This window comes from Elephantulus edwardii, unplaced genomic scaffold (assembly GCF_000299155.1).
Source record: "Elephantulus edwardii isolate Elephantulus edwardi_28Jun2011 unplaced genomic scaffold, EleEdw1.0 scaffold00036, whole genome shotgun sequence".
In the NCBI taxonomy this organism is placed as follows: domain Eukaryota; kingdom Metazoa; phylum Chordata; class Mammalia; order Macroscelidea; family Macroscelididae; genus Elephantulus; species Elephantulus edwardii.
This window is the reverse complement of record NW_006399786.1, coordinates 20,972,134-20,995,434: the sequence shown is the minus strand read 5'-3', so window position 1 is coordinate 20,995,434 and position 23,301 is coordinate 20,972,134. Positions and strand designations below refer to the sequence as shown.

General features: G+C 41.2%; 1 protein-coding gene and 1 pseudogene across 1 annotated transcript in view; one reads left to right on the top strand and one right to left on the bottom strand.

The window, feature by feature from the left end:
- Nucleotides 1-23,301, top strand: part of NECAB1 (N-terminal EF-hand calcium binding protein 1) — a 225,192-nt gene that overhangs the window by 188,161 nt on the left and 13,730 nt on the right. The window contains exons 9-10 of the mRNA XM_006884598.1: nt 1,688-1,741; nt 20,480-20,592. Of these exons, the coding sequence (XP_006884660.1) occupies nt 1,688-1,741; nt 20,480-20,592 (167 nt within the window). The remainder of the gene's footprint in view (nt 1-1,687; nt 1,742-20,479; nt 20,593-23,301) is intronic.
- On the bottom strand, nt 5,664-6,257 carry LOC102863053 (annotated as a pseudogene).

Genomic DNA, 23,301 nt, shown 5'->3' with positions numbered 1-23,301 from the left:
AGGTGGGTGATTTGGAAAAGTTTCTGTAGCAACTTTCTCTTAGGAGGTGATATTTGAGTTGATAAGTGAAAGATAAGATAGGAGATAACTGAGTGAAGACCTGAGGATGTTTGTTGTTGTTATGTGCCATCGAGTCATTTGTGACTCATAGTGACCCTATCTATGTACAAGAGTCCTAAACATCGTTCTATCCTATGCCAACCTCACCGTCTCAAACACATTCTTTCCCACCACCCCAATCACAGGATTGATCCACCTCATGGAGGGTCTTCCTCTTCTGCGCCATCCCTCCACTCTCACAAATATGAAGTCCCTCTCCAAGGACCAGTCCCTCTTTTCAACATGCCCAAAGTATGTCAGACGAAGCTTCAGAATCCTTGACTCCAAGACCTGAGGATAGAGAATTTAAAATCGAAAAGAGAAATCAAAGCCCAGAGATGCCCCACTACAAGAAAACAGCACAAAAGAGCTACAAAGTTCTGTTATCAGCAACTGGAAGCCATTTCAGTTAGTCTAGATTTCTCTAGTTTTCCGTTTATTTCTTATCTATTTGAGAAGATTATTGTCTGTGATCATCAATTAGCAGAAATATGAGGATTTCTACTTGGAGAACTTAGACCTTGAAGATTGCATTCTTAAGGCTTGGCAGTCTGTTTAAGTTCTATTGCTTATTATTTCACAAATAGCAATAATGCCATTTTCATTTACTTTCTAACTCATTTTCTCTTCATAATACATGCTAGCCGTGGCACTAATGTCTACCATAGTCTCCCAAGAAATTTAGAATTTGTGGCAATATTTGTAACAAAAGAAATCATGCCATTAGATCTAGTTCATTCTAACTTTTGTGTCTTACCTCCATATTTTTATATTTTTGTGATTTACTTCCATATCTTGTGTTTTGTATTTTACCTCCATGTTCCATATTCTCAGGAGAAAGAGAAACCGTCTCCTCCCACGTGATTTACAGTCTGTGAAAACCCACCGTGGTCAGTTATGTGTAGGCTCCAGCTTGGCAGCAATGAGTTTGAGGGGGTTTGTTCTAGTTTTCCCTTTGGGGCGCTCTGGTGTTATTTTCACTTCCCTATCCTTTCCCTAAGGAGCTCTGGTGGCCTCACTGTGCTGTCCAACCAAAGGCACACAGCTCAAATCCACCAGTTGTCCTCAAGACAAAGATGGGCAGTCTACTCCTGTGAGAGTTACTGCCTGGAAATCCACTGGAGCTGTGAGTTGGTTCTGACTCAACAGCACACAACAACAACATCTTTTTTTCCTAGGGGAGCTCCGGTGCAGCTCTGTTGTGCCATTTTCTTGTAGTGGCACTTCTCTGGGGTTCGATTTCACAGTTCTCTCTACTTCCAGTTCTCTATCCTCAGGTCTTCACTTACCTTACTTCTTCACAAATATCAATCACCTTTCCCTCTTCGTTTTAATGCGAGCCTCTCTTCTCTCCTCTTTGCTGTCTATTAATGGCATCAGTGAACCAAAAGTAAATCAATAACAAATATTAGAAATTTTTCCATTCAGCTTCGAAATGGATACAAAAGATTGCCATCTCCTTTCAAATGGTGAGATTCTTTTGGTTCAAAGGTAGCCATAAGTTTGTCACCATTCAACTGTGCCATGTTTCTTCTAATGAGCTAACTTTTGTTCCCCCCCCCCACCCCATGTTGTCTTCTAAACAAAGGATCTCAAACTTGAACCACTGGAAGAAGAAGTTATTGAAGGGAATACGAAATCTGTAAGTACTTTACCTAGTTTACTATTTCATAATTAGTCTTTTAAACTATGGCTTAATTTCTTTTCATAATTGCTGTCTCAATGAGCACTTGAAAAAGTGGGTGTGATGCATTGTTGCAAGGGTAAGTAGGCTTTTGTGAGTTGTACTCTGTGTAAACCTAGTGCCTGTTTCATCGAGGTTTCGTGGAAGTACTGGGTATGTAATAAGAACACAATAAAAAGTTTATGCATGTATAATCATTGAGTTTTAGAATAACTGGATGAATACAAATGGCAGAGATGGCCACTGTTCAACATATATATCATAGACACATTTTTCAGACCCCATAGTCTGCAGATTCCACCTGAGCCTACCTATGTCCTATCCATTATTTTTCCTAACATTTGACTCAGAACCATGCACACAATAGATTCTTAGAAATCATTTTTTCAGAGAAAAACCTGATGTCTAGAGAAAAGGAAACTTTTCTACCTTTGGAATGAGAACTTCATTGAGGGTGGTGCTGGTTTCTAGAGATAGGAAGATGAGCAGAGTGATCTCAGTAGGTCCATTAAGACATCACCAAAGGAAGTTAATGAGATATTTAACGAATTGAAAAATAGTACTTGCTTTATTATTTTATGCAATTCTCATGACTTAGTCCGTGGGGACCTTGCCTCTGATGGCTGAACCCCACCAGCAGCTTTGCAAGAGAAAGGTGAACAGTCTCCTCCCTCCTGCTGGAGATTCAGCCATGAATAGGTTCTCACTCTGTGGCAATGAGTTAAATTTGTAGTTTTATTTTGAGGCAGATGTTTATAGTGTCTTCCCTTTGAGGAAATCAAATGTTTGCAATTACATTCAGTGCAGGACTGGATCAAACATCTTAAGCAGCTCACTTTTATAGGACCTCACTTTCCCCCCTCAATATCATAAATGTACTATATATTTTATAGATTATAGAGGACCAGTGACACTGACATGAAACAAAAATAGGAAATAGCTTTTCTTTCTTTACAGAGCACTTATTACATAGGCACTGATGGCATGAAAGAAGGTGTGACCTGTGGCCAGGGATCTGCCCACCTGTCCAGAATTTTAACACAGAGGAATCTTAAAAGAGGAAGCTTTGCAGGATTCTCGGGTTAGCTTAGTCTATTGTTGCTTAACGGTAGGTTCTATTGAGTCATCTCTGACTCATAGTGACTTTAGGAAGTGGACTGAAGCACTGCCCAGTCCTGCACCCTGCTGACTCTCACTGCTGTGTTTAAACCCATTTTTGCAGCCACGTGAATCAATCTCATTGAGGGTCTTCAGTTTATTTGCAGACGTAGCACAGGAGAGGAAGACCCTCTATGAAGTGGATTGATTCAGTGACTGTGGTAGTGGGGGTGGGTGTGTCGGAGACAGTGAGATTGGCACAGGATAGAGCAGGGTTTAGGGCTGTTCTACATAGGGTTGCTATAAGTCACAGGCGACTTGACGGCACATAACAACAACAACAACTACCTAGCCATGATGTCCTTCTGCTAGTAATTGGTCCTCCTAGTAGCACGGCACACCAAACACTTGGCACAGGTGTTACAATGAGAACTCCATAGCTCTGAATACCTTCCCCTGATAAAAGGTATATTTTTGCTACATTTTCAGCGGGGGTTTTTTTCCCTTCCAAAGACAAGGATGTGGTCTGTATTAACACCTCAGAATTCCATGGAGTGTGAAGTGGTAGATTCTGGTGTGCAGGTGAGAAGAGAGGGTCGTGGAGCACAGGTACCATGGTCTTACATCTGTACCATCTCCTCCGTTGTGTTCATGGGGAACATTGATAGCAGCCCAGAGAAATGGACATAACTTCTCTAACATTGAGAGCCAATTGTCTGACCTTCAATAATTTCCTGATGAAGACTGTTATCTCACTTCAGCCATGACAGAGAAAAACCATCTAAAGATTGATTATAAAAGGTGTCACACAGTTCCATTCCCCAGTCCCTGAAAGGGAAGAGAACCAGTGTGAACATTAAAAGGTCTATCGGCACTCACGAAAGTACTAATTCTGGAGTGTGTGGAAGTATTGTGTAGAAGTATTTAACTAATAATGGTGACACCCTTCAGTGGCTACTATTGTTTTTAAAACACAAAGCAGGAAAGGTAAAATAACTGTGCTCCTTGTTAATAATAATTTTAGTTATTTAAGTTTTTCAGATATGTTGTTGTTGTTGTTGTTGTTGTTGTTATGTGCTGTCGAGTCGCTTGCGACTCATAGCAATCGTATGTACAACAGCTCTAAACTCTGCTCTGTCCTATGCCAATCTCATTGTCTCTGACACACTCATCCCGATTGCCCCAATAACCTAATCAATCCACCTCCCAGAGGGCCTCCCCCTCCTGCAACTGCCCTCCACCCTCCCAAGCATGATGTCCTTCCCTAAGGACCAGTCTCTCCTTACAACATGACCAAAGTATGTCAGACGAAGCCTCAGAATCCTTGCCTCCAAGGAGCAGTCCGGTTTAATCCTCTCCAGGATGAATCTGTTTTGTTTTCTTAGCAGTCCATGGTACCCTCAACACTCTTCTCCAACACCGAAGCTCAGAAGCATCAATTCTCCTTCTATCCTAGCTCTCTGACTCATAACAAGTGATTGCAAAGACCATGGTCTGTACCAGATGCACCTTAGTCTCCAGAGACACACCATTGCTCTTCAGTATTTTAGAGAGGTCCCTAACAGCAGACTTTCCCATTGCAATACGTCTTTAATCTCCTGGCTGCTGTTGCCAAGAGTGTTGACTGTGGAGCCAAGCAGACTAAAGCTGTGAACAATCTCAACCTCTTCACCATCCATCCTGATGCTGCCAATTGGTCCAGTGGTGAGAATCTTTGTCTTCTTGACATTGAGCCTCAACCCATATTGAAGGTTGCAGTCCTTGACCCTCAGCAGCAAGCGCTTTAGGTCCTCCTCAGTTTCAGCAAGCAGGGTTGTGTCATCTGCATATCCCAGATTGTTGATAGATCTTCCACCAATCCTGATGCCGCATTTCTCCTCATAGAGCCCAGCCTCCTGGATGATCTGTTCTGCATACAGGTTGAAAAGGTATGGAGACAGGACACATCCCTGGCATACGCCCTTCCCAATTTTGAACCATGCAGTGTTTCCTTGCTCTGTTCTGACAACTGCCTCTTGGTTCAAGTATAAGTTTCGCATTAGCATGATCAAGTGTTCTGGGATTCCCATTCTTCTCAGAGTCAGCCAGAGTTTGTTATGGTCCACACAGTCAAACGCCTTTGCATAGTCAATGAAGCACAGATAAACATTCTTCTGGTATTCCTTGCTTTCAGCCAAGATCCATCTAACATTAGCTACAATATCCCTAGTACCACAACCCCTTCTAAGCCCAGCCTGGACTTCTGGCAGTTCTCTGCTGATGTACTGTTCCAGTCGTTTTTGGATAATATTCAGTAGAATTTTGCTTGCATGTGAAATCAATGAGATTGTTCTATAGTTTTCACACTCTGTTGGGTCACCCTTCTTTGGGATGGGAACAAATATAGATCTCTTCCAGTCAGTTGCCCAAGTGGTTGTTCTCCAGATTTTTTTACACAACTTGGTGAGCACATCCAGGGCAACATCTGTTAGCTGAAATATGTCAATTGGTATACCATCTATTCCTGGGCCTTATTTTTTGCTCTTTCCTTCAAAGCAGCTTGAACTTCTTCCTTCATCACCATAGGCTCTTGCTCATATGTTGTTTCATTAAATTCTTCTGTGTCTGCCAATTCCTTTCAATACAATGACTCAGTATATTCTTTTTTTAAAAAAAGTTTTAATCCTCATTCTTGCTGCTAAAAAAAATTATTTAATGTTATGCCAATCTTTAAGGATAAATTTAGAGGTACTTAAGATAATATGTGTTTAGAAAACAGAACTATATTTTGTAATTGCCAGTATTATGCTTTGTTCTTGGTACAATCATCTTTGTTTCTTCTTTTTGCATCCCAATTATAAACCGTGGCCATATTGACTTCTGTGGTAGTAAATTGATCTCATAGAAAGTCTAAGGCTTCCTCAAGAGAATCAAGATTTTTTGTGGCAGTTGATAAGTTATTTTCCAACAGTGCCTGAGCTTCATCAGTATCATACTCAAGCATAACATTAGCCCCCAGCCACAGACACACTTTATCAGTAGGAGGAACAAAAGCTTTGCAGTACAGGTTGTCTGCCAGTCAGAATCTGGTCTCCAGTGAATTGGTGGACTCTTTTTTCTTCTGCATGTATTTTAAAATTTCTAAAATCTGCTTAATTTCTGGAATCTGACCTTTTAGGCTCCTTTTCTTTGGAGCAAGGTTGAGCTCCATAAATTTATACTTTTGGTATTGTTCATCCAGCTTCTTGAGTACTATATCTGCAGTGTCATTCCCAGGTTGTTTCATGAAGGAATCTACATCTTCCACAAATACGGCCTCAGGAATCCCCAGATGGAGCCGCCGCCCATTCCTTGTGGCCACTTCTCCAAAGGCACAAGCATCCTTAGTGACTGCCATCTTCGTGAAGGGCCTGTATCCAGACATTCGACTACCTGGCCCCCCTCAGTATATGCTTTCCATCTTTTTTTGATACTTCCTGGATCGTTTAAATACTCTGCCTAAAGCATCCTTGATTATAGAACTTCTAGGTTTGAATTTGTTCTTTAGTTCCTTGAGCTTAAGAAATGCTGAGTGAGTTTGGTCCTTTTGATTTGGCCTTTGCACATTTCATTGTAATATTTTACTTTGTCGTCCTGCACTGCCTTTTGAAATCTTCTATTCAGCTCTTTAGTTTCTTAAATTCTTCCTTGTGCTTTGGCTTCTCTGTGCTCCAGTGCAATATTCAGAGTTTCTTCTGACATCCATTTTGGTCATTTCTTCCTCTTCTGTCTTTGTAATGAACGTTTGCACTCTTCTTGGATGATATCTTTGACATCCTCCCACAACTCATCTGGTCTTCGCTAATTTGTGTTCAAGGCCTCAAACCTGTTCTTGAGATGGTTCTGAAATTCAGGTGGGATAGACTCAAAGTTATATTTTGATTTCCATGAATTCAGTTTCATTTTCCTCGGCTTCAGCTTAAACTTGCATATGAGTAGTTGGTGGTCTGTTCCACAATCAGCTCCTGGCCTAGTTTTCACAGCTGATATTGAGCTTTTCCAGCAGTTCCTTCCGCAGATGTAATCTATGTGATTCCTATGCATACCATTAGGTAAGATCCATGTGTATAACCTGCGTTTATGTCTCTTTAAAAATGTGTTTGCGATGAATAAGTCATTGATTGTGTAAAATTCAGTCATTCTATCTCCAGCTTCATTCCTGTCTCCAAGTCCATGTTTCCCGACTACTGATTCTTCTTCTCTGTTCCCAACTTTTGCATTCCAGTCACCCATTATTACCGGTGCATCTTGATTGCATGTTCAATCGATCTCCAACTATAAAAGTTGGTAGAAATCTTCTATTTCCTCTTCTTTGGCTCTGGTTGTTGGTGCATATATCTGAATGATAATGGTATTTACTGGACTTCCTTGTATGCATATGGATATTATCCTGTCACTCACAATATTGTACTTCAAGAGGAACCTAGAAATGGCTTTTCTAACTATGAGAGCAACCCCATTTTTCCTCACCTTTTTATCTCCAGAGTAGTATATCATATGATCATCTGATTCAAAATGCCCCATGCCGGTCCATCTCATCTCACCAATCAATGCCTAGTATGTCAATATTTATGCATTCCATTTCCTCCTTTACAATATCTAATTTTACTACATTCATGGTTCTCACATACCAATAAAATTTATCATTAAATCATATTTGTCTTAATTAGTGATAGTACATGCATTCCCATAAAACTTTCTATTTTCTGAATGGTCCAAACAATTTTCTGCTCTTATTTCATAGCACTCATATGAGCTAGCTTGGACATCTCTTTCTTCTCACCTTCCCACCAAAATACACTGTTGTTGTTGTTGTTAGTGCTGTCGAGTCACTTGTGACTCATAACAACCTAATGTACAACAGGTCTGAACTCTGCTCTATCCTGAGCCAACCTTATCATCTCTAACACACCTACTCCCATTCCCCCGGTCACAATGAGGGCTTTCCTCTCTTGCACTGTCCCTTCATCCTTCCAAGCATGACCTCCCTCTCCAAGGACTGGTCCCTCCTTGCAACATGCCAAAGTATGTCAGATGAATCTTAAAAATCCTTGCCTCCAGAAGTAGCTAAGAGAATACACCATCCCCTTTTCCTTATGAATCAGGGTGAAGTCTCTCTCAGGGAAGTGTGATAGGGAATGGCTAAGGACACACTGACAAAGGATATTAATCAGAACTGGCTTTGACAGGCACTGTGGCAATTGGACAATTAAAACAGACATTCGGGGGGGGGGAAGAAGAATGAACTGGGGAGGAGGGTAGAGAAAACAGTGCAATAATGAATGAATGAAAACCCAAAAACTCTGTAAATGTTCATTAAAACTAATAAAATTTAATAATAATAATAAAAAAAAAATCCTTGCCTCCAAGGAGCAGTCTGATTTCCCCTTCTCCAAGACGAACCGTTTGTTCTCTTAACAGTCCATGGTATATTCAATACTCTTCTCCAGCACCACAGCTCAAAGGCATCAACTCTCCTTCTAGCATCCCTGGTTTTTGATGCATAGCAAGTAATGACAAAGATCATGGCCTGGGTCAGGTGCGCCTTAGTCTCCAGACTGACATCATTGCTCCTCAGTACCTGGTCTCTGACAGCAGACTTTCCCAGTGCAATTCTTCTTTTAATTTCCTGGCTGCATATATATAAAAAAAATTTCCTGGCTGCTAGTACCAAGAGTGTTGATTTGCAGAGCCAAGCAAACTAAAGCTATGAATAAATTTACTATTTTTTTAAAAACCTGGGTTTCTGATAAGTGAACATAACACACATTCATGTCTTTGAAGGAATTCTATGTGTTCAGTGATTTATTCTTGTGACCAGAAGCAGTTTCCAACTCCATTGGCTATAGAGGTATCTTTTTCTTTCAATTTCTATCAGAGAATACATAATGGATTAAAAAAAAATACAAAACCAAAAACCCCAAACAATTCCAAAGTAGAAAGGAAAGCTCTTTGCTGAGAATGTGGTGTGGACCAGGTGTTGTGCTGTTGTGTTGTTCAGTGTCCTCAGGTGAGTTCCCTCTCACAGCGATCCTCTGGACAGCAGAACTAACCCTGCCAGGTCCTATGCCGTCCTCACGGTCTCCACTGTGTTTGTACCCATGGCTGCAGCCGCTTGCCAGTCCACTCTGTTGAGCATCTCCCCCTTTTTCACTGACCCTCAACTTTCAAAGTGTATGACATCCTTTTCCAGGGACTGGTCCTTCCTGTGAACATGCCCATAGTATATGAGACCAAGTCTCAACTGTCCTCAACAAGAAGCATTCTGGCAGCACTTCTTCCAAGACTTCCTTGTTTGTCCTATTGTCAGTCTTGCCAGTATCACAATTCAAACACATCCGCTTTCCTTTGGTCTTCTTTATTCATTGTCCAGCTAAGCACACACTGTATAAATCTTGTGATCCTCACGATAGACCATTGGGTAGTATGCTCATCAGCTCCATTTTGCAAATGAACAAATTGAAATGCAAAAGGATTTATATGCAATACCAAAGCCCAGCAGTACCTTGAGGTAGAACCCACATTCACCTTCAAACAATAGGTAATATTGCTTAGTGGTAAGGAGTTGTACCGCCAGTCTAGAGAAAGGCAGTTTACATCCACAAACTTGAACTTCTAGTAGTTATCTATCAATGTACTATTCTGGCCAGTTTTGTATGATCTTCAGCAATATTTTACTTGCATATGATGTTAATGATGTTGTTTAGTAGTTTCCATATTCTGATGGATCACCTTTCTTCAGAATGGGAACAAATATGGATCTCCTTCCAGTCAGCCAGTCAAGCAGCTATTTTACAAATGTCCTAACATGGACTAGTGAGCATGTCCAGGGCTGCATCTGTTCATTGAAACATGTCAGCTGCTGTATGCCTTTGATCCTTTGCTTCTATCTTTTGCCAACACCTTCATCGTAGCTTAAACGTCTTCCTTCGTTACCATTGGCTCTTGTTCAAATAGTACTTTCTGAAGGTTTTCAGGTCAATCAATTCATTTTGCCACAGTGATTCTGTATGTTTCTTCCATTTTTTTGTTGCTTCCTGTATCATTCATGATCTTCACCCATAGCATCTCTCAGTATTGCAATTCAAGGCTTGAATTTGTTTTTCAGTTCTTTCAACTTTATAAATGTCAAGTGAATTTTCTTGTTATTTATTCTCCAATTCCAGATCTTTATGTGTTCCATTGAAATATTTTGCTTTGCTTTTTCAAGCTTCCCTTGGAAATCTTGTTTATCCCTTTTGTGTCAGCATTTCTTTGGTTTGTTTTGGCTTAAAAATAGTATTTATCTGTATTCTAAAGGGGAGGTCTGATAAGATAATCCTTACGGAGTTGTAGTGCTAAGCCAAAGTCTACCTTCTCTGGTGGTTTAAATATCCATCCCCTTCATGGGAGAAAGCTGGGCAGTCTCCTTCCACTTTGCAGTTTGAAAACCCACTGGAGGTTCAGCTTTGAGTAAATTCTGACTCCACAGTAATGAGTATATATTTTAATAAATTGAATTGTTCTAACTCTATTCTGAAATAAGAGTGTTAGAAATAAAGGGCTGCATAGAAATATTTAAATACTCCAAATGATTTATGAGGAAGCTCTGGTGGCATAGTCCATAGAGAACTGTGCTTCTAGTGAAAGGCTAGGCCTCTCTTATGGTTCAAATCCACCAGCAGTTCTATGAGAGAAAGATGGGCAGTCTCCTCCTGTATAATTTATAGTCTCTGAAAATCCATTGGAGGGTCAACTATGAATTGATTCTGACTTGACAGCAATGAGGAAAAAGAGTTTTTATAACAAGCAACTATAAAAACATAACAGCTAGAGGGATTCAAAATTAAATCTTGCTAAATTTAGTCTGGAGACTAAAATACACCTGATACAGGCAATAGTCTTTGCAATTACTTGCTATATATCAGAGAGAGCCAGACAATGACTAGGGATGATTGGAGAAGAATTGATGCCTTTGAGCTGTGGTGCTGAAGAAGATTATTGAATATACCATGGACTGTTAAGATAACAAACAGGTTCATCCTAGAGAGGGGGAAGCCAGGCTGCTCCTGGGAGACAAGGATTCTGAAGCTCCATCTAACATACTTTGAACATGTTATAAGGAGGGACCAGTCCTTGGAGAGGGACATGATGCTTGGGAGGGTGGAGGAACAGCGCAGGAGGGGAAGACCCTCTATGAGGTGGATTGTTTCAGTGACTGGGGTAATTGGGGTAGGTGTGTCAGAGACAGTGAGATTGGCACAGGATAGAGCAGTGTTTTAGGGCCGTTACACATAGGGTCACTATGAGTCACAGGCGACTCGATGGCACATACCAACAAGAAGTTTTAAAAAATTAAAAATAAATGTACAGGGGGGATAAACTAAGATCTAAGGCCCGGGATTCATATTTTGAGTATGATTTGTTGCCTTCCAGCCTTGGTGGCATAGTGGCTGACATGTCAGACTGCTAACAGTGCTAATTGACAGTTCAAATCTACCAATGGCACCACTGGAGGAAGATACGGAGTCTCCTCCTGTAAAAATGTGTAGCCTCAGGGCCCTGCTGTAGGTTCCCTAGAACCCAACTCAACTCAGTGGCAGTAGATGTTTTTTGATTGGTCACTTAGATACCAAGTCTCATCTCACTACTGTTGAGTAAGAACCAACTCATAGCTCACCCTTCAGCTTAATGGTAAGGAACTGTGCTGCCAACACAAAAATACGTGGTTCAACTCCACCAGCTGCAACCTGGGAGAAAAATGGGCAATTTCCTCCCATAGGACTTATTACCTCTGAAAACCTACCAGAGAGTCAGCTATGAGCCGGTTCTGACTCAGTGGTGCACAAGAGCAACTACACAGATCACACAGGAGAATATTGCCCATCTTTCTCCTGAGGAGCCGCTGGCAAATTCTGTCAGAAAAATGCAAGCAACCCCGGGGTTAGCAGCACAACTCCCTGCTGCCTCTGCCTCCAGAGCTCAAGCAGAAAGCAGTGGGTGTGAAATGTGAAAAGCCAGTGTGGCTTTTGAAAGGAATTGCTGCAGCCAGTTCAGAATAATATCCACTTGTGTACTTTTTGTCTCGTTCCATTGCCTGCCTTCTGTGGTACTTCTTATCACAAGGGTACTGGGAAAAGACAGTAATTTTCCAGATTATGCCCACATTCAGCATGAGTTTTTCTTTTTTTTTCCTTTTAAAATCAGTAATTCTAACCATGGCTCAAACATACTGTTCACTTTCCAAAAACTTGGAGGCTTTTCTTGAGTACATTGTTTGGCATTTACTAGAATTGCTTATCATGCAATTAGAATCTGCAGATCTCATATTGTTTTCTACCTTTCCACCTCATCCAAACCTATGAATAATATTTTATGAAGTAAATCAACTCTTTCATACACTCTTAAGTGTTTGGGAGGCTGTTGCCAAAGTAATATGTCAGAGACAATCAAAACACAGTATTGCTTTGCAGTAACTGTTAAGAGATTCAATGAAAGCACAGCAGAAAAACTTATCGTATCTCTGAAGACATACTTGGAACACAGTTAGAAATGTAGTAAATAGAGCTGGGTATCAGTGGAAAATATGGTGCATTTCGAATGTGTTGCTGAAGTTGAAAAATAAAGCTAAGTTATATTAGAAATATTCGAAAACTGATAAAACCCGAACCTAGTATTACTAGCAAATATTCCTTAATCTTGACTTGGTTTTTCATATGTGCACAGCACTTTCAGCCCAAGAAATTGAAAATATTGCACCTTACTTCCATTACAGCAAAATTTCTACGCATTTGATGATAAAGGCTGTACGGCACCTTCCACGGAGCTCTGGTAGTGCAGTCTGCAGTATGTTGCATCATTAACAGGAGGCTGTGCAGCTGTGGTTTTTCAAGGCCATCAGCGGCTCTGCCAGGGTAAACTGGCAGTCTCCTCTTATTAAGAGTTACAGCCTGGGAAGCCTGATTGCTTTGCATTGGAATCAACTTGACAGTATCGAGTTTTGGAGCCCCGCCATACTAGAGAAATAGAAACCCAGGACTGTTGAATCCCACCATAAAAAGAATTCTCTCATGGTTGTTCAGACTTCAGACCGTACACTTGACACAAGAGACAGAAATCTCACCAAGAAGCTCAGATACTTTCTTCTCTATTCTAGCACCGCAAAAGTCACAGTTTGCCTTCCCTGGGACAGTGTAAAGAGTTTTGAGAGGATTTTTTTTCACCTCTCAAACAACTACTTTAAATTTTTCATGATTCTGAAAGTTCCACTTCTCAGAAGAGTCATCGAACTTAGGGTCTCTAGACCTCATGAACTGATTTCTTTGCTTAGTGAGGAAAGTTGGAAGAGGCACGCTTTGTTTAGATTGCACAGTAAAATCTGGGAACTAAGAGTTTCATTTTCCCAAATCACATTCACGTTCATGTATGAAAGCGGGTTAATTGGTTAGCAATTGCCACATAGCAAAGCACCCCTAAATGTCATGATTTTTTACCACATTGACCACAACTCTGCCAATGGACAGTTTGCACAGAGATAAACTGTGTAGTTCTTTGAGCTCACTGGCCTCCTTTAGCATTTCTCGTCAGCTCATGCTGGCAGATCTTGGCTGGACTTGCTCTTATGTCTAGGGCCTGGGCTGGTTGATTCTGTGGGCTCAGTTCTCTACTCAGTGTCATCGTCTAGCAGAGGGGGAGATGTCTAGCCCACTGCTTGGTTTTTTATAGAAGGACAATTGGTTTGTGGGCATGCATTTGTATTGGTATTGCTTACGGTTGGTTTCTTTAACATGTCACAGCGGAATTGAGTTGCCAAGAGCTGTATTGACCCCCAAAGCCTAGAGTATTTACTCTCTGGCCCTTTGCAGGAAAAGTGTACTGACCTCTGGGCTATTTACCAAAAGGCAGATAGTTAGAACTCTGCAGGAGAAAGAGAAGATGGGCTGCTCCTCTAGCCTCGGAAGCCTGCCTGAAGCAGTTCTGTTCTCTCCTGGAAGGTTTTCTATTGAATGGGTCGTTTTTGCAATCTAGACTACTGGGTGAAATAAAAAAAATCAGGACTAACATAGACAAAGTTTTGATTCATAGTAACATTGCATCTGAGGATTTGTGATGGCTGATTTTTTCTAAGTACATTGCCTACACTTTCTTCTGAGACACCTCTGGGCAGGCTAAACCACCACTATTTTGGTTAGCAACCAAATGTAGTTAGCATTGTATCCCCAAGGGACTCTACAGTGGGATAAATGAATGTATTTATCTTATTAGGAAAACCCACGAATGTGTGACTCGTTAAGTCATTAATACCTGGTCAAGTAATCCCTGTCAATTTCCATGGCAAGAATATATCCACAATTCTTTTTGGCAGAAACGAAATTTAACTCTGTTTTATTGTTAACATCAGAAAGAGAGAACCACACAGGATACTGATTAGTTGATGACAATACTGATTATTCTCTCACAAAACATTAGGAGACAGTTGAAAGAGTCACTGTACTGATTCTTAACCCTTGATCCTGAAGGAAAAGAAAAGAAAGTTCTTACATTTGTTGAACTCATGAGGATCCCCACGCTATAGAAACACAGAGACCCACATTGTATAACGATTCTGCCCACTGCCACCGAGTTGATGCCCACTCATAGTGATGTTTCATTGAGTTTCTGAAGCTGTAAATCTTTGCAGAAGACTACCTTCTTGTCTTTATGCCCGGGTTGAATCTGGTGGGTTTGAACTGGAATTTATATTTTTGTTGTTGTTATTAGGTGCTGTCAAGTCAAATCTGACCCTTAAGGGCCCTTTGAACAACAGACCTGAACCCTGTTCTCTCCTGTGCCATCCTCACACCTCCTGCCACACTAGAGCCCATGGCAGCAATCACCATGTCCATCAGCCTGGTTGAAGGTCTTCCTCTCCTTAACTGACCCTCCACCTTTCTGAGAATCATATCCCTCTCCAAGGAATAGCCCCTCTTAGCAACATGCCTGAAGTATGTGCGGAAAAGCCTCATCATCTTTGCCTTCAAAGAGCACCCTTTCCAATATGTATTTGTTTATTCTTTTGCAGCTTCCACTTCCTCCTTCATTACCATTGGCTCCTGCTCATATAGTACTTCCTGAATTTTTTCAGTATCAATCAGTTATTTTCAGTACAATGATTCTGTGTATTCCCTCCATCTTCTTTTCATGCTTTCTGGGTCATTCCATATATTGCTCATAATATCTTTCAGTATTGCAAGTTGAAGCTTAAATTTTTTTTCAATTATCTCGGCTTGAGAAATTCAGAAAAAGTTCTTCCCTTTTTCTTCTCCATTTCTAGCTCTCTGCACATTCCATTATAAATGCTTTGTCTTCTTGAGCTGCCCTTTAAAATCTTCTGTTCATCTCCTTTACTTCAGCATATTTTCCTTTTGTTTTTGGCTTCTTGACACTCTAGTATGATTTTTAGAGTCTCTTCTGACATCCATTTTGGTATTTTCTTTCTCCTCTGTCTTTGTAATGAATGACCTTTTACTTTCTTCATGGTTGATATCATCTTGTAGTTCTTCTGGTCTTCAATCATTGATGCCTCAAGACCTATTCTTGAGATTATCTTGAAATTTAGATGGAATAGATTCAGGATCATATCTTGGTTCTTGTGCACTGATTTTCATTTTCTTCTGCCTCAATTTGAACTAGCATATGAGTAATTGATGCTGTGACCCACAGTCCACCCCTGGCCTAGTTTTGACTGCCTATATTGAGCTTCGGCAATGATTTCTTCCACAGATGTAGTCAGTCTGATTCCTGTGCAACCCATCCACTGAGGTCCATGTATAAAGTCATTGTTTGTGTCTTTTAAAAATGGTATTTGCAATGAATAAGTCATTGAAAATACAAAATCTGATCTTTCTATTCCCAGCCTCATTTCGATCACCAGGCCGTTATTTTCCAACTACCATTCCTTCTTCACTATTTTCAGTTTTCACATTCAGGTCACCAGTTATCATTAACACATCCTGTTTACATGTTAGTCAATTTCAGACTGCAGCATTTGGCAAAAATTTTAGATTTCTTCCTCTTTGGTTCTAGATGTAGGAGCATAAATTTGAATAATAGCTGTATTAACTGGCCTTTCTTGTATGTATATAGATTATATCCTCTTCTTCACAACATTGTATTTCAGAGTAGAACTTGACATTGACTTTTTGACTATAAATACAAATCATTCTTCTGTTTTTCATTCCAGCAGTGTCCATATGATTAGCTTATCTAAAGGGCCAGAGCTAGTCTATCTCATCTCACTAATGCCTAGATTGTCGATGTTGATGCATTCCATTTCATTTTTCAAGTTTTCTAGTTTTTCAACATTCAAGCTATGTACATTCCATGTTCCAATTTGCAAGTTATGTTTTCTATTATTTTTCCCCATTTTGACTGATTTCCAATCTGGTCTTTACCACTATTTCTATAAATATTCGTGTTCTCCTACTGTTCAAAGGGTTTTCAGAGGCCTGTTATTTAAAGAAGTGGCTGGCTTAACTTGCTTCCTAGTCTGTCTTAGTGTATACTGTGACACAGTTTTGTTAGCAGCTCAAAATGTAACCCATCAAAGCACTATGGCTCAGACATGATTCTAATACAATGTGCCCCCACTACCTAGTAAATAGCTCGAACAATGATTCAGCAATGCAGGTTCTTCTCATCTTGTCATCCTATGAATCCTAACTCAGGCCTTCATCCTGCTAACAGAAGGAAGAGAAAGAGAATGTGAAAGAGACATCATTTTGTAAATGTTGGTTTACACGTGTTACAGAGCCTTTCTGCACAGATTCTAGGGGTGAGGATTTGCTGATTGGCAGACCCTAACAAGAGATTCTGGGAAGTGGGGTAAAACTGTGTGCTTAAAAAAAGGAAATGGGTTTGGTGAAAACATTGGAGTCTCTGCACAGTCTACTTTCTAGCTATCCTGTATTCAACCATACTTCTCCTACCAACTAAAGGATACAATCAGAGTCCTCCAGAGGGGATACCGCTCATGTCTCCCCTCCAGGTCCTGCCTCTTGCTCCAGATGATGCTCTAAGGTCAGGTCCAAGTTCCATGGGATGTGATAAACCTTTGAATAGTCACATTATCTGCTACATGGCATAGTACACACACACACCTCAAGTACACAATGATAAAACTGAACCAGAATACCTGCTATGAACTCAAGTACACAATGATAAAATTGAACCAATTAAAACTGCTATTTATAAAAGAAACCAATGGGAAAAATGCACCATCCTCTGGTTCATTACAGTGATAAATTCATACTCAGATACTGTTTTTTAAAGAATATGATTTCTCAAGTGGACACTGTCCATTCCAGAAAGAAACCATTTAGCCATTATCCTTTTGAAAAATTCTTTTTAGTGCATCATACTCTATTGACCTCATATCAAACAGCCCACTGGGAGTGTAATACCCTACTTGCAGGCTACATGGTATTCATGACTTCCTACTCATATGAGTTTGGAGAGCTAAATATTGCTTTAAGACAAATGATCAAAAGGTTTTAAACTGGGCTCAAGATTTGACAATACAATTTCCACTAATATTTAATACATTTTTACTAGTTGATATATACGCAATTAAACTTAACTGTATTTTACAATATAATTGCCTCTGATATTTAATACATTTTTATCAGTTGATATATAAGCAATTATCCTTCAATACAGATTGTATTTTAATGCCAAGAAGACAAAGATTCTTACCACTGGACCTATAGGCAACATCGTGATAGATGGAGAAAAGACTGAATCTATCAACAACTTCATCTTAGTTGGATCCACATTTAACACCCTTGGACCAGCAGTCAGGAAATCAGGGGACATATTGCACTAGGAAAGTCTGCAGTTCGGGACCTCTCGAAATTAGTGAGGAGTAATAATGCCACTTTGAGGAGTAAGGTGTGTCTGGTTCAGGCCTTGAGAGCTTGACAATGAATAAGGATGACAGAAGAAGAATTGATGCCTATAAGTTGTATTGGATAAGAACACTTGCCATCCTTTTGGCCATGGACTGCCAAAAGAACAAACAAGTATATCTTGGAGAAGGTGCAGCCAGAGTGCTCTTTGGAGGCAAAGATGATGAGACTTTGATGCATATACATCAGGCATGTTGCTAGAAGGTGCTATTCCTTGGAGAGGATATGATGTTCGGGAAGGTAGAGGGTCAGCAAAGAAGAGGAAGACCCTCAACCAGGTGGATTGAGACAGTGACTGCTGCCGTGGGCTCTAATATGTCTGTAAGTGTGAAGACTACACAGGATAGGACAGGGGTCAGATTTGCTGTTCTTAGGGTTGCTATAGGTCGTACTTGAAGTCAACTAACAAGAAGAATATAAGCAGTAACCATATCCAGTGTTATTTTGCAGACATAGATCTCAATTCTAATTTTTCTTACTTTTAACCCATGAGTATAAGCCTTCTGTCTTGACATACATCACTGTATAGGCAGAACCCAGGACCTTCTTTTACCTAGCACAAAGTGGTAACATTTATTAAATACATATAATGTATCTTAACTGAACTCATTGCCACTGAGTCAGAACTGATGCATAGTTCGGTCTCTGAGGCTGTAAATTGGTAATGATCGCCCCTCTTTCTAACACTGAGTCACTAGTGGGTTTGAACTGCTGGACAGGTTAGCAACACCACCTCACAAAGTCATTGATGTTCAACACACTAGTTACTTAACTGATGTGAGAAATCCAATGGGATAGGAGCCAGTAGTCTAGAATTTTCATTTGAGTCTAGCTCTAACACTAGATGCTTAACTGGGAAATATTGTCCAAGATTTTTTTATCTTATTCTAAATGGTCCTTACTTTGTTCTTCTGCAATTTTATGATTCATTGTCAAAACTTATTTGGCACTTTTATGACTCACTCCCTATCCTTGAAAAGAAAAGGATTAGTCTTGAAATAAAAAATTCCTGAGAACTTATCAGAGGCTCTTCATGAATATCTTTAAACTATACCACAAAACTATAATGGAAACAGGATTCGTTATAGGAAGTACTTGGCATCCAACCTAATATGACCTGTTAAACACAGGCCCCATTTAATACTGCAATATTTTTAGCAAGACCTTTGTAATTGTTAATGTAACTTTGGAAATACATCAGTGAACACAAACTTTTTTGAAATTGGGATTTTTATAATGTGTCTTAAATTACATTTGGGCAAAATATTCAAGGAAGTATTTTGAAAATCACAAAATGTCCAAAAAGGAGTCAGAGCTGTGCAACTATAAACTTCTTTTTAAAAGATAGTGAATAATTCTGAGGCATTGATTGGAAGCTTGGCTGCACACTGTAATACATTTAGGGGAGTTTTTAAAATGGCAATGTCACTAGGAATGAACCCTAAATAAACCAGAGCCATGACTTAAACAGATATGTACACACCCATATTTATTACTGTATTTTATTACCATGTCTATTACTGTAGTGAAGATTTGGAACCAGCCCAACTGCATATCAACAAATAAAAGGATAGAAAAACTGTGGTACATTCACACAATGGAATATTATGTAGCACTGAAAAACAATAGACTTGTGAAAACATTACACAACATGGGTGAGCCTGGAAGACATTATGCTGAGAAATCTCTCAGTTACAAATGAACATATATTCCATAATACCACTGCTATAAAATAGGTCTGGCAAAAGATGGGGGCCAAGGGAGAACAGGAAAAGAGTGGCAAGATAATAAACACTTCACTGGAACAGAAAAGGAGAAGACTGTCTGAAGGGAATGTGTGATTAGGCATTTTATGTATGATAATTAACAATCTGCAACAAGAGGTGCATTATAAAGTGGACTAGGGGCAGGGGAGGGAGGAAAATGTGCACCAATGAGTGAAAGAAACCCCACCCTTTCTGTAAACTTTTGTCACAATCACAATTTTTAAAAAAATCTCAGTGTCTGAGCCCACTCTCAGAGATTCTAATATGGACCCGCTTGTGGTTTGAGAACCTTCCCAGTGGTAACTGAGCTGTATCGGAAACCAATACCCTCTTTCGGCTTCTGTTACGAAAAACCTCAAACCTATTGCCGTTAAGTCAGAACCAACTCCTAGCCAACCCCCCAGCAGGCTTCCATGGCCTAAATACCATGAGAGGAGATTGCCCATCTTTCTCTCTCAGCAGCTGCTGGATTCAAATTGCCCACGTTTGGGTTAGCGGTACAACTCCCTACTGACTAAGCCACCGGAATTAAGATTACTAATCCCATAGTTGATGGGTTTCAGAGGTTATAAAAGGCACAGGAAGCGATTCCCCAGCTTTCTCCCTCCGAACAGCTGGTGCATCCAGACTGCCCGATTTGGGGTTGATGATACAGCTCTCCACCCAATAGGCCACCAGAACTCCCTCTGTCACTAGAGGCAAAAAAAGTGGCCCAACCTATATTACTGCACTATAGAAATTAATGACTCGGGAAAGGCATGGTTTTCATTGGTGTGATTTTAAAGGGAGAACTGTTTGTCTCTGCGGAGCGTTGGCATGGTCGGTAGAGGCGGTGGCTCGGGCGAGGCTCTGTGACCACAATCACAGTAACACTGGCCCCTTCTCGGCAGCACATAATGCTTGTGCAGCGGCAGATGTCCGTGATAGAAGAGGACCTGGAGGAATTCCAGCTGGCCCTGAAGCACTACGTGGAGAGCGCCTCCTCCCAAAGTGGGTGCCTGCGGTAAGTGCCCCTGCACCCCAGCTTTGCTGGGCGACGTGTGGGGAAAGCGTCCTGCCTAAGGGTGAGAGCTGGAACCGGGACGTTTAAGAATGCTCACGGTAAATGACACTGGTCAATCCAGCCCTCAGGGTTAGGCAGTTGGCAGAGTTTGGCTGGATGTCAATTTCATGATTAGGACCATGGAGCAAAATAAAATGGAGAGAACAATTTGAATGGGAAGAGGAGTTGCAGACCGATTAAAATTCCCATTTGGCATCCGGGCAGGCCCACAGGCTGATTTAAAATCATCTCTGGTAGACACGGCTGACTCCACGCCTGCCCTCTGATTACTCCCTTGGCAGGCGGCCCTGTGGCATAATAACCATTTCCAGCATTAGCAGCTTGCACAGATCTCTGAAGTCATGATTTCAGAGCTTTGAACATAAAAGAAAAAATATCCACAGCTTCAGGTTCTCCCTCTCCATGGCCACCTCAGGCTGGCTGTGGCTCCTGTCATCTCAGGTGCAAAAATCCTAGCCTTCAGATTCTTTATTCCACCCCTCCTCATAAACAGCTGCTGGGGAAATAGTCCAGAAATAATTATCAAAGAATTCAATTAGTTAAGAACCTTCAGTAGCTCTCTAAATATCTCACCATGTGCTAGATACACAAACGGTTCTTTCCTATAAAAAAATAAGTATCTTAAGTATTTTATCAGGTGCTATCTGGATGGTGAAATCCTGAACAACTAGACAGAGGTTTGGCAGTTCAAACTCACCCACAAGGTACCTCAGAAGGAAAGGCCTGGAGACCTGCTTCTGAAAGGTGACAGCCTGGAAATGCACAGAGAACGGTACTGCTTGACACTCATCAGGTTGTTATGACATGACAAGAGCTCACATTTACCCCACCAGAACTCACCTCTGTTCAATGTGCTAGCAAGTCAATTCTGACTCCTCGCAACCTGCCATGCAGCTTGGAGGGCTGTAAATAGTAATAGGAGGGCACTGTCCATCTTTGTCCTGATGAATTCAAACTGGTGGAGAGGCTGGGTCTTTTGGTTAGCAGGACACTATGCCAGAGACTCTACCACCAGAAGCTCTGTGTTCTACCACATTGTTGTTGTTATGTGCCATGGAGTTCGAGATTGCTCTCCTTCAGGTTTTCAGAAACTCATAGCTGGTACTCAGAAACTCGCAGCCGGCCCTCCTTCAGGTTTTCAGAAACTCACAGCCGGCCCTCCTTCGGGTTTTCAGAAACTCGCAGCCGGCCCTCCCTCGGGTTTTCAGAAACTCGCAGCCGGCCCTCCCTCGGGTTTTCAGAAACTCACAGCCAGCCCTCCCTTGGGTTTTCAGAGGGTGTACATCACACAGGAGGAGACTGATTGCCATCCTTCTCCTGAGGCTCAAGCTGGTGGACTGAAACTGCCCACTTTCAGGTTGGAAGCACAGTACCTTATGCACTAGGTCACCACAGCTCCCTGTCCTACTAAGAGATCTTGGAAACCTATATCATCTGTTATTATGTGTTCTTTATCATCTGAACACTCCACCCCAGCTTTGCACAGCTGCTGATCTGTTAATCCCAACCATAGTGCTTTAGACCTGGCTAGTGAGTCCCTCTCCCCAGAGAGCTCTGGTGGAATAATCCATAGGAAGTGGTACTGAAAACTCCAACAGTTCAATTCCACCATTGGGTCTGAGGGTGAACGGAGAGAAGTTTCTTCCCATTAAGCTATACAACCTCAGAAACCTGATGGAGGGGCACTGTGGGGATCATTGCAACAGCATTGAGCTGTGGGAGTCTCTCAGAAATGTTCACTGAGTTGCCACAGCCCATGCCCTGTCCCCCATCCAAAGCACAGCTTCAAACTCACCTGCTTCTAGAAAATGTCACCAACTCCACCCAAGCTTGTGCACTTGTTTAAACTGCCTTTCACAATACTGTACAAACATTGTTTTTATAAAGTGGCTTATTATGGGGGTGTGTATGTATAAACGTGTATTTTGCGTCTCTCATCCTTCCAGTAATTCATTTCAGTTTATTTATACTTCAGCAGAATGCCTCCCTAGCTGGGAAATCTGGTGAGAATGAGGCATGAGATTTTTGCTAGTTTTGTGGCTTTGGGAGAAGCTTTTCCCAGCCCCAAGCCTCAGTCTCCTCCTCAGGAGCCTCATCAGGTGAAGTCACGATGAATGGGAACAACCTGTGAGAAGTGTTTTGTGCAGACCCTCATGTCCCCCTCTGCTCCTCCAGGTGAAGTGGGCAACTGTGGTGTGTGGACTCTGCCCCCCGCCCCCGAGCCTCAGGACCTGCTGAGAGCCAGCAATGCCCAGAGCTCCTGCACTTCCCTGCAATATCCGTGTAGCAGAAAAACTGGAAATCTGTGTTCCCATTGTTTATGATTTCACACCAGACTCAGAACAACGCAAATCTAATCAGTATTTTCGTTCTTTTTGGTTCAGTGACTCAAAAGAAAATGGGGAGTAGCACTTATTTTTCCAAAGTGAGGATTGTTGTGGTTGTTGTTGTGTACTATCAAGTCAGAACCAACACATAGCTGACCCTCCAGCGGGTTTTAAGAAGCAGTTAATCAAGCGGGAGAAGATTGCCCCTCTTTTTCCCACAGACCAGCTGTTGGATTAGAACTGCATGCCCTTGGGATTGCAGCACAGCTTCTTGCCACTAGGCCAGCAGAGCTGTGTGTGTGTGTGTGTGTGTGTGTGTGTG